The sequence below is a fragment of the Cryptomeria japonica genome, chromosome 1 (assembly GCF_030272615.1).
Source record: "Cryptomeria japonica chromosome 1, Sugi_1.0, whole genome shotgun sequence".
NCBI lineage: Eukaryota > Viridiplantae > Streptophyta > Pinopsida > Cupressales > Cupressaceae > Cryptomeria > Cryptomeria japonica.
In genome coordinates, this window is record NC_081405.1 from 53,053,244 (window position 1) to 53,069,231 (window position 15,988).

At 36.9% G+C, this 15,988-nt stretch overlaps 1 protein-coding gene across 1 annotated transcript; it reads right to left on the bottom strand.

Annotated features, from left to right (window-relative positions):
• Positions 1-6,836: 6,836 nt before the first annotated feature.
• LOC131060263 (uncharacterized) lies at positions 6,837-14,489 on the bottom strand. The gene is made up of 4 exons (XM_057993440.2): positions 10,884-14,489; positions 8,779-10,659; positions 8,408-8,651; positions 6,837-8,313 (listed from the first exon to the last, which is right to left on the bottom strand). Exons 1-4 carry the CDS (start codon positions 13,917-13,919, stop codon positions 7,385-7,387), a joined length of 6,090 nt encoding a protein of 2,029 aa, XP_057849423.2. The 5' UTR covers positions 13,920-14,489; the 3' UTR covers positions 6,837-7,384.
• Between the last annotated feature and the right edge of the window lie 1,499 nt (positions 14,490-15,988).

Here is a 15,988-nt window from a genome sequence, read left to right on the forward strand (position 1 = left end):
AATTAAGGTTTAGGTGACAAGATCTTGGCCTTTGATCTTCAATCGATCTCGGCCCTTCATTATATTTGGGAGTCTTATATAAACTCCACTCATTTCATTTGTAAGGGTTAATAGCAATAGCGAATAGTTAGCTAATAGTGATTAGAATAGAATAGCAATTAGAATAGAAGTTAGATTAGGAGAAGGCAAAGATTGTTGTCAAATCCTTGTTGTAAAGAACAATTGATTCATTGAAATTATGATTAATTTGATTTGCTATTTCAACAACTCGCATGGTTTTGCTTCTCAATTTATTTTCATGGTGATTAGATTGAATGGAAAAAATTGTTGAATGAATTTGTGTGAAATTTATTTTGTCCATACCACTAGCCTCTTGCTAATTGTAAGTGTGCCTTGCGTGGTCAACTGGAGTGATATGAGCTTAACTTCGAATCGTTATACATCCATTGCTTATGCATTAACTTGTATGGTGATCAATGTTGATGGTAATGATTTGAACATCTTTGAAACATCCTTAGAAGATTGCACTGAGCTTGTGTCACATTATTCAGTTTGATGGTGAGACCTCGCTCAGTAGGATTCTATATAGTCATTCACCCATCTTCTTACATTCTAGGTCCTAGCGTACATTTCTCAAACCCTGTCTCTTTTGCTCTTTTTTATCTTCCAGTTGAGTAGATAGGACCTAAGTTCTAGCAAATCAAGCATTCAAGCATTCAAACGTAAGTCCCCTTGTGATACCAGCAATCACACAACCATCTGAACTTATCCACACGTAGTGACCCTACAACCATGAACCTTGGAATCTTCTTGAATGATCCTTAAGCTAATCTTCAGCATCCGAGAGATTTTGTTCAAGAGAGGATAAGATACTTAAGGTATTTTATTCTGTGTTTGCATGTGCATGAAAAGCACATCAACAAACTCACAAAGTGGTCTTCCCAAGTCTTGTTGTGGTTGAGCATATCATTCAAGTTAAATAGTGATGAACTTATTTTTGAAAACTCATAAGATACCATTCATAAGTGACATGAAAGTTGTATCTACATCAATCAAACCAAATGGAATCACCTACTCATATGGAATGTTTTTTAATGCATTCTTCTGTGTCTTTTATTTTTACTAAAAATTGGTGATAACTAAACTTGAGACCGAACTTTGTAAATTAACATTTGTATCACATCCTTGTTGATATTGTCCAAGTGAATAGAGATGGGAATGTGCTTTTGTTATTAAACCTAAACACATCATAGTGTAATTTATAATTATATTTGTTTATTTCTAATAAATGATTACATGGATTGATTTACATTTTACTTGTACTTGGTGTGTAAATTTTGTTCCTATTGTTCAATAACAATAGGTGTTGGTTTTATATTAATATTCAAACAAATTGCAAATCTAAATTAGTGTATTGTTCTTTCTTAAATACAAGCTACAAATTCTAACCAAGAAGATTCGTATATGTCACCATTCTTGTTTATTGTGGATGTTAACATTGAGATTACTATGCCATTTTATTTCACTTGTTATCCTCCTTCAAGGTATGAACAATAGGTGTTGGTTTTACATTGATGTTCAAACAAATTGCAAATCTAAATTAGTCTATTGTTCTTTCTTAAATACAAGCTACAAAGTCTAACCAAGAAGATTCTTATTTGTACACCATTCTTGTTTATTGTGGATGTTAACATTGAGATTACGACGGCAATTTATTTTACTTGTTATCCTCCTTCGAGGTATGAACATTGGTTTTGTAGTTCGGGAGTTATGGAAAAGTTATGTACTAGGTCTATCAATGTATAGTGTGAACTTGAGTATTTCCTTAAGATTTATCCTTATGTGAGGGCCCATAGGAGACTAGGAAAAAAAATTGCATGTTCCTTAATCTTGATATTTTGAAGATGAGGTTCTCCTAACAGTTTATATGGTAGTAACTTCAAAATGGCAGGTATAAATCGATTAAGGCAATCAATCTACTTTGGATCTTTGTGGCATGCATTCAATTCACAATTCATTTGTGTTATTTGTTATTGTTAATCATTTTCTTTCAAAAAATGATGTTTAGTATACATATTATAGTAGTGTTTGAGAGGAAAATATTAACATGTTAATCTTTAATAAACTTGCACCTCATGTTGATAGGTTTGAATTCACTCTCCTATTAAACACTAAATATTGTTATCCCTATAGTGTTAGTGTGGACATCTTAAAATACATGAAGATGATCTTTCATATATAGCTAGAACTCATTGAGGAAATGAAGCAACAAGATTATATAAACATGCGAAGCCTCTGGTACCAATTATATGTGCTCAGCATATAAGTTGCATGGAAGAAAATGTACACTCTTTAAGAGACAAATCTACTTGAATAATATTCTTAAAGACTTATAAAACCAAACTACATTTACTTTGTGTGGACCCAACTTTAAAGACGATGGTTTGAATTTGAGAATATTACTAGGGTGGCATTTGTATGTTTATGTATGCCTAATGGATACAATTAATCATGAACGTAATGAAAATTGAATTGCATAATTTACAAAAATGGATGATTACAAAGATGGTGTTCAAATTTATGTTTTCCACTTAGAATCATGGAATATGATATGTTGACCTTGCTTATGGTATGACTAATTCTATTTGGGTTTGTGGAACTCAATGTGTTAGTGGTGTAATTTATTGCACTAGACATGAAGTTTGCATATTGTAATGCTAAAAGAGAATTCCCTTGTACATTTGCAATCAAGGATACATAAAGTTTAAACCTAACCATAAGAGGGGTGATCCTAATCAAAATGTTTACTATTGTTTGAATGAATAACAATGTGAGTTGTTTGCGAATTGCATTCAATGTGTATGATTTAATTAGTAACTTTTTATCTAAGAGATTCACCTTATTTCTCTCATCCTGATGATGGATCACGGAGTGTGATCGAAAACATTGATGCAAAAACTCTCACAATCGAATCCAGAAATCACGAGCTATGTACATAATATAAAAATCTGATGTCATTGACCTTATAATTTTTTTATATAATTTTAAATAAATAAAAAAGTAATTATCCTTTTATTTCAGCCTCTTTACAAATCTATAGGCTTTCCAAACAAGAAAATATCAAAATACATTTTTTATAACTATTTTAAACTTTTTTATTTGATGGGGATATAATGTTTACCTTTCATACTCTCGACTTTTCATTAGAAATAGTCTTTTTTCAATTGAAAACACATTGTAACGAACCATCTATGTATGTTTTCCCTACAATTATATACACTTCAACAAAATGAAGATTTAACCGTATAGGTCTCAAATTTTAATTTCAATGACTTGGCAGGTCTCCTATCTGAGAAAAGAAAACTACATCAACACTTGGGTACTTGGACCAAAAAAACAGCTCTAGAAAGCTTTACTTTCTCCTATTGTCACGGAACATAAATTTATAATAATGCAAGAGCAGTAAGTTGGCAGCAATAACATAAAACTAGTAGTATAAAATTGTCTGTTCACTTAGGTTGGACTAGCATTGAGATAGGCGATCCTTTGAGCATCACCTAGATGCACTTAATGTAACTATTCATACTCGTTAGAAACTTATGAACCTCTAATCATGAACGAAGAGTCAACCCATCAAATAAATTCTCTCATTTATAAATGATGATTTTAACTAAATCATGATTCATGACTATTAAAGGTCCCTTCTGAAGGCCTGACCTTGACGTGTAGAAAGCACCATACTCAAAGCTTGTAGAGGTGCATAACTTCTTTTTTTCTCCAAGCTAAACAATAAAAGGACTGAGCTGTTCTATAACACGGCCATCTAATGTACCTTCTTGCACCCGCGTGTATATAATAACAAAACGGGGAGATAACTCATTGGTCACACTGGTAGAAAAATGAAATTTCCATGATCCTCTTTTTGTATTAAGCACCACTGAGCATTAATTGTACAGGGATACGTTATATTCATGGAAGAAGGTTCTGGAATTTATACTGGTAAAATGTGGCCATTTACACAAAGCTACCTGCAAGTCGCTGATTAATTTTTCATGCATCAAATGCACCCTAACAGTGTTATGGGAGGACAAATACACCTCAAAAGAGACTTTACAGTTCTAAATTGATTGTTTATTCCCCACATCAAAATATCTCAGGTTCAAGCCAACTAATTTACCCAATATATATAGTAATAAAGTTAAATTGCTCTATAACTTCCAAACTCTACAGTTCTATTCCACTTGCAGAATTTTTCTCCAATTGGATTAAGCCAAAGGAGGGCCAACTTAAAATACATACTGTAGATGATACAATTCCATGCCAGTTTTTCTAACATGCATACAAGAATAGCAAAGGTGCACCACAGACATGTTTTTCCTATAAGAACTGCAAATCTAACTTGCCTCAACCGTAGAACCAATGGACATTACAAGTCCTTTGTTTTTTTTCTTACCACCGATCTAAACAGCTATCCATATCAAAATGGAGAAATATCCATGATGACTTCCACTATATTTTAAATAACATCAATGAAGAAACATAATCCGAAACTTAAAATTAGTCTGAGTGCGACTATCTTCACAAAAGATAAAAATTGAACACGTTAATACTATAAAAATAAATTACTATTTGATGACAACAGAAATAAATATAATTGAAATGCAATGCTAGTTCTTTTTTAATTGTGTTATCTATTTAGAAAACAAAAAGTCGAATACTAGAACTCTTCTCAATTATAATCGTGATAAAAATAATAGAATTCAATGCCAGTTTTTTTACAAGAACTGCAAGTGGCACCAGAGAAAAACGATTTACATGTTGACAAGAACTGCAATCTGTCTGTCTTCGCCCCAGTCAATTGACATTACATCTTTTAATTCTAAAACCAACCTATATAATGTCCCCATTAGTAAGACGGAAAAAATTGATAAGGAGTTCCACTATGCTTCAATCAATCATCAACCAGACATCAAAATCAGAAAATTTACGCCTAGATTTGTCTGACACAGCAGCTTGTGTAAGAATCTGTAGCAATAAACCAATTTTGAATGATAACAGTGATAAAAATACGTACTTCACCATGCTTGGGAAATGCGCAAAGATAGGATAGGCAATTTACAAGCATTTGCTGTCCTCGAAATAAATAATCAGACAATGTGTAAGCTTAAGACCTAACTGGGCCTTAATTTTTAAACAGCAAAGTAATCTTATCCAGTTAGCAACATATACCAACTTGTATGTGCTTCTGGCTCTGGTAGTTTTTTTTCACACAACATCAAGATGACTTGATCATTGATTCGCGTAAAACAAGACTGTTTAGAGCACCATCCATCCATGTGAATATAAATACGAAGCACCCAACGGGACATCACCAGGGGTTAAAGCAAAGAAATTATAATGACAATGACCAAGGTAAGTTCCATAGAATATCTCCTTAGCTACCATCACATTATAATGCAGGCATACTCTGACAGACGAAAAGAAAACCCAGGAGAATCTTAATGGAATTGATACATTTCAAATCTAGCCCACTTATGCCAAGCTAGATCCATTGATTTTTTACAGAAATAGATGCACCCTGTGAGGCACAAATCCCAGATGAATTCTGATGGAATAAATACAACTCAATTACGACCCACTTGGGCAAAATGCCATGTCCATATTAAATTACACACTTTTGCCAGCTGAATGTCATAGCTAAATTTCAACAAAAAGAGATAAAATATAGTGGCTTTAGCTTCAAAACATTATAATGAATTAGCCATGTGTTAATAAATGCTGGAAAGTGTAAACGACCACCATTACCAAAATATAGAGGATAACAAAAGTGAAGAAGCTGTTCAGCTTCTAGTGCACTAATCAGCACAGTAATTTTGGTTACAATTTTGAACCTTTTGAGGTTTCAAACTTACAAATTAAGAAATCAACTGTGCTGAAACAATTTCCTCCAAATTCGGATTGTAAAAGGCCAATAATAGCACTTCTTATGTTATTGATCAACATCCGTTCAATAACATTGAAATCAAAAGAAAGTGCCAGTTGCGAGGGACTGCAGCATCATAATAGAATTAAACGCCAGTTTCATCAAATCTATTAAGAAAAAGTAAAGGGACACTGACATCATAAATTTGTTTTAAACCAATGATTTGAATATTAAAAAGCTGCACTTTGAAATGGCAAAAGGGACTATACATCCTCTTTTTTGTTTAGTTTTCTTGTCTGACGTGATAAACAGTTTCTTATTGCTTTAATAAGAACTCGTTTTAACTTCCTCCAAAACATTACACAAAAAAAGTTGTGCATAAGAAACTGAAAAAGGCTTTTACGCTTCCTCCAGATACGAAGTGTCAATATTTACATAAATTCAAAACAGATCTTTTATGGTGAAGAATGCCAGATTGAGAGGGAACCAAGAAGGAACAGTTTACATCAAAAGGATATGCATCTCACATCAAAGTGAAGTCATTTCTCAGTCAACTGACTATGGGAATTTATAGCCTCTCTGCTAACCATTAACTGCTATTGTTCTCAAATGTAAAGATAAATCTGATGTGCACTAAGAAAAACCCAAACACCGATAACTTCTAAAACCCCCCTATCCTTTTCAGTCCTCATCCCTATCCTTTTCAGTCCTCATCTCCTTACCACCTTAAGACTCCAACTTGATCGTCTTATGCTCACACAAAAAAATTAATCTTCATGCAGGCTTTTTGTGCCCAAACTATTTCAAAACAGTTTCTGCAATAAAATAGAGCCCTTGTGTTTCAAATCAGACAGTTTCACCTCCAAAATGATTTAAACAAGAAGAAGTGCTAGTCAGTATACAGAATTGGATGTAAACATAAACAAAATCATCCTACAAGAAGAATATACAGAGCCGCTATAGTTTTAACACAGTGCAAAGTGGAACTAATGAATGCAATCTTCAGCTAATCAACATACTCAGCGAACATCTGAATCCCAACAAACCCTACTACTATGGCTTATAGTTGTTACTTACAGATTCTCATGGTTTGATACACTCAGCATAACTTCTGCTCTTGTAATATTGATTGGTTGCCAAGTATCCATTAGCAAATAAAAAATGATGGACTTGACCAAAATCTTATTTCGAGCCAAATGCTCATCTATAGTGAACAGTTATGGGAAACAATTTTCTGTACATGATTCATGATGACAATAAATCTACAAACCTTCTTTCTTAAAAGGCTACAAAAGACAGATGAAACTTTGGTTGTTATGTTGCACCTGCAAAGCCAACAATTTTTACTGAAAGTGGCAACCTCAGATTGGCACCCTGTCTAAGGATGCAAGAAAATTATCTTAACTTCCCACAGAAGGAAGAAATTCAAAAAAAACATCTCTAATAGACTGTAGTTTCAAGTCATGTATTGATCTCATGACCCCAACTAGCCATTGGCACCAGTGCATCATTCGACATGAGTGACTCCTCTACTCCAAGTTTCACTTGTACCTGATTTGAATCTGAATCCATTTTTATTGATGAGGATCCAACAGTTGTAACTGCCATCACATCTGCTTGAATATTTTTCATGAAACAGTTTGTCCCAGGCAAAGAAGCTGGCACAGAACAATTTCGACTCTGTCTCATTGTTCCATCATTTACAACCAAAGGATCTATCCTCGAAGGCCGCCAATGCCCAAAAACTGCTCTTCCAGACTCTTCTGTCATGTTGTCAGTTTCACCTTGACGGTCTCTTTCAGAAGCTTGTATAGTCTCTGCAATAACTACAGCTACAACAGCTTTATGTGCTACAAGGTCTGCCTTCTGAAGCAGCCTCTCAGCCCTTGCACGCTTGGCGGCAGCAACTTCAGCTGCAGTACATGCAGCATTTTCTGCCTCTTGTACCCTTAGTTCTGCATCAAAATCCGAGCCAGCCTGTGGATGTGTAGGATTCAGACTTGAAAGATTATAATTGGAGACTGCACATGATGTGACATTCTGTTGATCACAAGCCGAAGTATCCCAACCATAAGAAACAGGTTCTTTTCTATGGTCCAGCTGGACCAGCTCACAATGGGAAGTTCCCTCTTGTTGTGGATCTTTGGAAGCCACAAAAACTTTCATCTTCTTTGCTTTCCTTTTCATCTTCTGCTTTTGTTGGTGTTCCTTATTCATCTTGAATCTCACATCCATAAAATCCACTTGTGTAGTTGCCTCTGAAGAAACGGCACCAAAGCTTGTAGGCTGAGAATACGTATCAATTTCTGAAGGGCTAGAGTGTTGAAAGATACCCAATGCTTCTGACGAAGTGTCTTCACCAATGCTAATCCCATTGTGCCTTCTACTTGCTGCAAAGTACCAACAGAAAATGAAATAAATACAAGTCATTCAACTACCAAGTTTGTATCAACCATCCCAAACTATACAGAAAGAAAATAGTACCTGTACAAATGACATTCTCCTGATCTCTTAGTGTAATTTGCTGCCCTGCATTAAACTTCCTGTGTGATCTTTGCTTTTGTGTCTTATTTGGAACTTCCAATCCTCTTGGTTTTAGACAAAATGCAAACATAGGAGGCCTTTCAAGGTTTGGCTGCTGTTTATTTGCTGTTGGAGAATTTTGTAATTCATTCATCTGTGATTCCCATTCCTTGATTTGCTGCTGGTATCGCTCCCAGGAAGCAGGCTAAACAAATAAGAACAAAAAATTTGCATGAGGACATTAAATTTCTAAACATAAAAAGCTGGAAAGGAAAAAGGAAACAAAAACTTAAAGAACTTATCCTAATTCAAAAATAACTAAGCATCATCACCTGGAAATGTCTAACCAACGCCATTCCTTTCCTCCATCGCTTCTCTTGCCAGTGAGCATGGATAGCCTTCACAACCTCAACGGTTGCAATATCCCAGCAAAAGTCCGCTACTTCATCACTGTTCAAAAGCTCCCGTTGCTGTGTAAAGGCAGCTTTTTCCAACAAGTCCATAATTCTCTCAAAAGTCTCTTCTGATACATGACCTGGTTGACAGCCTCCATCACCAATCCTACTATTGTTTAGGTGACCAAGCCACTCCTCATCCTCACTGTCCATGTCATACATAACCCGTGAAGTGGCCAAAGCCATTTCAACTTCACTTTCCATCTGCCGAATGTATCTTGAAGAGGGCCGCACAAAGTGAAATGAATCAGAGCTGCAATCATAATCCTCAATCTCACGCACTCCTGGTATTGGTATGTGTCTCACTGAAGCAGCCCGCAAATTCCGATTGTAGCACTCTTCATGCATCTCCTTGAATAATGCCCACTGCTTTCTATCTGGAAACTCCAAGCTCCAGTCCTTCCCACCCTTCCAGAGCATGGCATGTGTGTAACGATTTGTTGAACCAGATTGTACAACTTGCTGGGCCTTATGAGTATATTTGGTAAATCCATGTAACTTTATTGAAAGAGTCCATTCATTGTGACCTGAAGCTTCAAGTATAACTTGTGCCCCAGATTCCCTCCAGCCTCTGTCAACTCCTACAACCAGTATATTTGCGCTACAGGATACAGAATCCAGGTACCTTAAATCTGAAGAATTATCTGCAGATTTCTTCAGCTTCTCTTCCCTATTTTGCCTTGAAGGACGGCCCCTTCTCATATGCCCTCTGTATTTGAAAGGAATGTCATCAGCAATCTCAGAGAAGATCAGATTCGCATACCCACCACGGCGTTTTCTAGGTTCTGTGGAACTACTAAACACATGTTGATTCCTATTATCTTGCCACAATTTTGAAGAAGATGCCACAGTATACTTCTCCTGAGACCAGTAATTACCCAAACCTGTTAATGTATCTGCATGAGCAGCTGACTGATCTGCCTTTGAATCTGACTGCCCAGAAATGGTATCAAAGTAACCATGGAAAGATTGTTCTGCAGCAGAATCCCTTTCATCATCCTTAAAACTGCTCCTAGCTTCAACCTCTGCAACTGTCAAGTTCCTTCTACGAACAAAATTAGGCCTTGCATTGCCAGTAAGCCGCCATGAGCTTCTATTTGTTGGGCACCTTCGAAGTTTAAAAACATTTCCAGGCATAAAAGATTCATGCTTATCTTGTGTTGCTGTGACACCTGCAGAAGTGCCAGTGACATTAAGCTCAGAATATGTTGATCGTGGAGATGACATTACGCAGCCATCGGCACTGCTTATAGGGGAAGCATCGACATCTACCTTTGAATGCTTGGTAGTTTGCCATAACCTAGCACTGGAATCCAAAGCACGATCTCCACCAAATACTGTGCCATCTGCATAGCCTGCTTCAGTTTCAAGATATAGCCGTCTTGAATCTTCACGAGTCTGACCGGTTCTTGTTGACGAATCCCTCACAGTGATCACATCTGAGCTGCCCTCCTCTGAAAGATCAATAATTTCCCAATTTTCCAGTCCCAACGAATTTGAAATGTACCTTTGAAATCTATTAGGGGTAACAGGCTTACCAAGCAACAATTTCAAATGCAAGCCTAGAAAAAAGCTAGGTGCAGCAGCAAAAGTAATGGAAAATGGTGGGACAACTCGACCGCAGTCAAGATGAGAAACATGTCCATTTCCTCTACAAACAGATGCACTTTGGTAAATGTCTTGGTGAATGAGCTTCTGAAACTGTGGCCCATGTGACAGTTGATTATCTACATGATCAATATTCATGTCTTGCAAAGCCTGGAAACAGAATATACATGCATTAACATTGATACTATGTACAAAGAAATCAGTTTCCATCCCATTAGAACAACAATATGCAGTAGCCAGAAATCCAAAAGAACGTAAGAGACACACCAAACAAAATTTCAACTGCTAGCCTAACTCACATCTAAAATGCTTGCCCTTCACTTCAATAAACAAACAGATATACGGTATACAGAATAAGATAGCATTTGACTTACATACAATCCTTCCCTTGGCTTCAATAGAGGATCGGACATACTAGCTGCTGAAGAGATGCCATTATCCTCCACAAACATCACTAAACTACTCAAGGCCAGCGTTCCACACAAGTGACTGCTACAGCTTTCAAGGAAACAAGAATTTGCATTGTATGGGCTCTGCAGAGAAGAATATTTGTAGGCAGAGCAAAGAGCTTCTAGATTTTTAAAAAGATCCCTCCATCTTGCTCTTGTAATTCCCTGAAAATCATAAAAAACAAACTCGAGAGGGTTGCTGCAACCTTGTGTTAATGAAATTCGGAAACTAACTGATGGAATCGGTACTTTAAAATTCATGTCTTTCATTGCCTCTAAGGACATGCAAGAATATTGGTTTCTGAAGGGCTTCACAAATGCAACCATAATCTGGGCAAAAGCATTCACAACTTTTTGCAGAGAATCTGCAAGTGAAAAAATGCTCGAACCAATAAAGTTGTCTGCCACTAGAATCTCCAGCCAAGCATCTGGCCATACAGAATTCAAGACTCCACTTTGCCTCAAGATCAAATTACTATGACAAGAAACACTTTGCAGTCCACATCTGAGATTAATTGGTTGCAATGTAGTCCATAAAGATAAGTATGGGTTCCCAAAATCCACTTCCACTGGAAAAACAAAATGACAAGTCGAGAAACCTGAGGAATCAGTTAACCTGGGGAGAAGCTCAAAACCATATCCTGAAGAATTCATTTCATTGTTAATTTGCACAAGCTCAAAGCCCCTTTCATCAGACAGTTCCTTACATGTAATCGATGCAGACACAATTGTTTCCTCCACATCATCTTCATGCTGTTTAGGTCTCAAATGCTTACTACCACCAACAGATTGCAAATACCTTGATTTATCTTTGAAAGGCCCAGATAACTTGTTCTTTCCTGCCCCAAGCAAAGAATGTTTCAAGTTATCTCCAAGGTCGGATCCTTTGTCAGCATAAGATGTTTGAACAACCTTCAGTCCCTCATTGTTCACGTGCATTTGGGACATCACAGGCTCATGTGACTTTTGGAACCCGCTCAGGTTCTCCCCAGTGTCATCCTTAGAACTAGTGTTCCGGTAACGTTTTCTGACATAAACCTTTCCAGATATTTTCTTATTGGAGTTATTAAATGTAGATTTTTCAGTAGAAGTGTCCCTCGCAGGTACCAAGCTACTACCATCATTGTGAGCACTGACATTAACATCATCTCTTACGCTACTACCATTGTTGCAACCATTGCCAAGAAGGCCATCCCTAGATTTATTGCAAGCGTCCAATATTCTGGGAGGAGACATCTCAAAGGAATTATGTTCAACTCTGTGTCTATATGAGTCATTATTAAAGTCACCCAATTGTGATTCATTATTTAGTTCTGAGGAAGGAAGGATTTTACATCCCGACTGAATACTGTCTTTATCTGATCCTTCAACTTTCTCACAGCCATTTTTCTCCAACAATTTGACCCGTCCATCAGCCTCACCAGGGAGCAACTGAAGCTTGAATTTTTCATCTCTAAGCTGAAGCCACTCTTCATCATGATCATCATATCGTACATAATGCAACTTATTTGTCGGATCATAGCTCTTGACCAGTCCATAATACCACTTATTATCAAGAGGCCAGAAAACCTTAATTCTCCTGTTCAAAATCTGAAAAGCATCTGCGTCACTGAAACAAATCTCCCCATATCGTTTTGTGCCACTGGGCTTTTGCCTGCGTTGCCTTGGTCTGAGTGCTCTCCCAGAACCCTGCACCGGAGCATTTTCATCCTTCTCGGCTGCAGTTAACCCAGAAGGCAAATTGAAAGTTGGTGCAGACACAATTGGTTGTGCAATCTTTTGAGCACCGCCATTTGAACTAAATCTAGATGACAATGTTCTAGCAGCATTCTGCTCCAGACTATGTTGCTCATCAACAACAACATTGCCTGGCTGGGATGGCAATGCATTCATAGCCCCCTTCTTAGCAAGAGTTCCATTGCCTGACTGGGATGTCAATGCATTTGTTCCCCCCCTCTTAGAAACAGTCCTATTTCCACTGCCCGAAAGATTCTGCCGAGCCTTATGATTACTCCACTTGAGAGTAGCAGCATTGCTCACTTCCTTGGATAAGTTGTGCTTAGTCTTATGATCACAGGCATCAGATGCCAGCTCGACCACAGATGGAGATGTTGTTGCCTTGGAAATCTTTAAACTGCCAGCATCCACTAATTCACTGTTCACTTTCTGTTTAGTCTCATGCTCAGAGACATGAGCCACAGCCGTCGTAGCCTTTGAAATATTCGGAGCTTTGACAGGAGGAAGTGCGACTGGCATTGCAGCTTCCACTTCAAGAGTATCCTTGCCATCCAATACACTTACTTGGATCTTCTTCTTTTTTGACGTTCGCAGAGATTTCTTAGCAAAATCCTTCAAACCAGGAAAATTGTGCTTCTTACAAAAAGCCCCTCTACCAATTTCAAAAGAATTGGCAACATGATGAGCAGAACCATTTAAACGCTCTGAAGTTGCTTGAAAGACTGATGCATTGGAAGCATGTTTGGGTTGCTTGGTAGAAAGGAAGGTATCATTATTAACAATAGCAGTTTGTTTGGCATGATTTTGAGCTCGTTTAACAGAATTTTTCTTAATTTTATTAATAAGGGGCTCCGAATCATCAGAGCTCTCCTGAATATTAATATTACCAACATCATTTTCTTCATCAGGAACTCCTGATTTCAGAAAATTCAACTCAGTTCCTGAGCAAGGGGGACCCACCTCCAAGCTCCGCCGGTTCTTCTTTACGGCGGACTGAAAGCTTCTCACAGAACCGCCACCTGGCCGTTTTCTTAAACTCTCCAAAGATCTCCTTCGCCTCTTCGATGCCTGATAATTCGCCTTGGAGCGGCTGTGCACTGTTTTCCTCTTCAAACCCTGTTTATCCTCCGCCACCGCCTCCACAAGCTCTGGATCTTCCGCCTTTAAACCTTCCGATCTTGACATCGGTACCACCAAACCTTCAGATTCCGTGTTTTGTTCCATTTAAGAAATCTATTAACAAATATCCGTAAATTACCCAGCAATCCCAACAAGAAGAGACTATTACGACCACCCATTATACATTCTGCCGCGGTCTAAAGCCCTTAAAAACCGTGAAATGTTTCTTTTGAAATGCCAGATAACTGCTCTAAAATTTTCATCTATCCATCTTCCATGTTTAAGCAACCAGAGCAGCCTTGTCGGCTTCAATGATCACACAAAACGGCCATATCCATCATACGTTAGAAAGAAAATTTGTACATACCTTGTCGGATTACGGCAAAACAGAGCTCGGCGAGTCGATCTGAGAAAAAGAAGTCTGGCCGTGAAATATTCATGCTCCAAACCCTTCAAATCCGTGATTACACGCCTCTTTCCATTAGGGTTTCGTCAAAAAAAAAACATTTGCCTGCCCTTCCTCGAATTTTTTTCACCCTTTTTGTATTTTGTTTTTTTAATGTCTTTAACTTGATGAATCAACCCATCCAAACTAGGGTTTAATCGCATCCAGAAACTGTAAAGCCAGTACTTCTCCTCCTCCACATAGAAAAATTAAAAAACTGAAAATAGGAAAAAAATAAAAAGAAGAAAAAACAGTGCGACTTCGCCGCTATACGTGGACCGTCCGATGATAGATCGACGGTCACGTGTCTTCCTTTTCTAATCGAACCCTAATTTTCATTACATAGGATTGCTCACTAAGCGAGAAACGAGGGTTTTCGGTATGATTTTTGACGGCCGGGATCATCTTAGTACAAGAAATGGACGGTCAGATGTTGTTCCGAGTTGGAGGTGATTTAAGTGGGGTCTTCTACCGTACGCTTATCACGCCGTTTACATGTGCCGTTTGGTCCACGCTAGCGCTAGGGTTTTGGAAGTTATGGCATAGTTATTATTATTTACTAAATTATTAAGTCTAGTCTTATTTATGGAGAAATTATTGTTTCGTAAGTTAGGAATGGGAGATTTTTTAGCTTCGTGGTTCGACATCATTTTCAACGAAAAAAAGGTATCTTCATCCTTACGACATCTAACCTTACCTTATGAACGTTGTAAAATCATGACTAAAAAGCCCCGGCTATATGGAACAACATCGGTTGTGAGTTTTATTTTTTATTTTTATTTTAAAATTTGAATTTTATAAAGTAACAAAACTCAAAAGTGTTTGGGAATCATGTTATTCACATGTATTCTTTAAAAGAAATGCAAAGGTTTTTTTTTGGGTCAAGTTAGTCGTATTTAAAAATATCTTGATAGATTAAAATTAAAATTATGAATCAGTATATTTAGGGATTTGATTATGTAGAATTTTTATTATCATGATATATATGATGGAATAGTTAGAGAAGAGAATTGAAAGGATGATATGAGATCAAGATAGCTAAATAGATGTAGGGAAAGGTGGCATGAGATTGAGAAACTAGAAGAAAAGGATAAAGAAGATAAGAAATATTAATTTAATAATATGATTAAAAAAAATCAAAAAAGAGGAGAGGAGAGAGAGAGAGAGTAATGATAAATCAAGAAAATAGCAATAAAAAGGAGAATAAACTTAAGAAGATTTGCAAACAAAAACTAAAGGGTTATAATGATTCAAATACCTAGAACTCGTGAGAAGAGAATTGAAAGGATGATATGAGACCAAGATAGCTAAATAGATGTAGGGAAAGGTGGCATGAGATTGAGAAACTAGAAGAGAAGGATAAAGATGATAAGAAATATCAATTAAATAATAGGATTAAAAAAAAATCAAGACAGAGAGAGAGAGAATAAAAAGGAAAATAAATTTAAGCAGATTTGAAAAAAAAAAAAGGGGGGGGTTATAATGATTGAAATATCTAGAACTGGTGAGAAGAAGAACATATGGACAATCTGAATAGGTAGAAATGAAACAACTCTAGAATAAGAAAATATAAAGAGCAAAAAGTTCTATAAAATAAAAGGTGAATAAGGGGATAGGAAAAAGAAACAGAAAGGGGAATAATGAGGAGATGAAGAAAACTTGAAAGAGGGCATGCACACACATGCATCTTAAATGTGACAAATTAGGCATACACCTATATGTGTGTGTA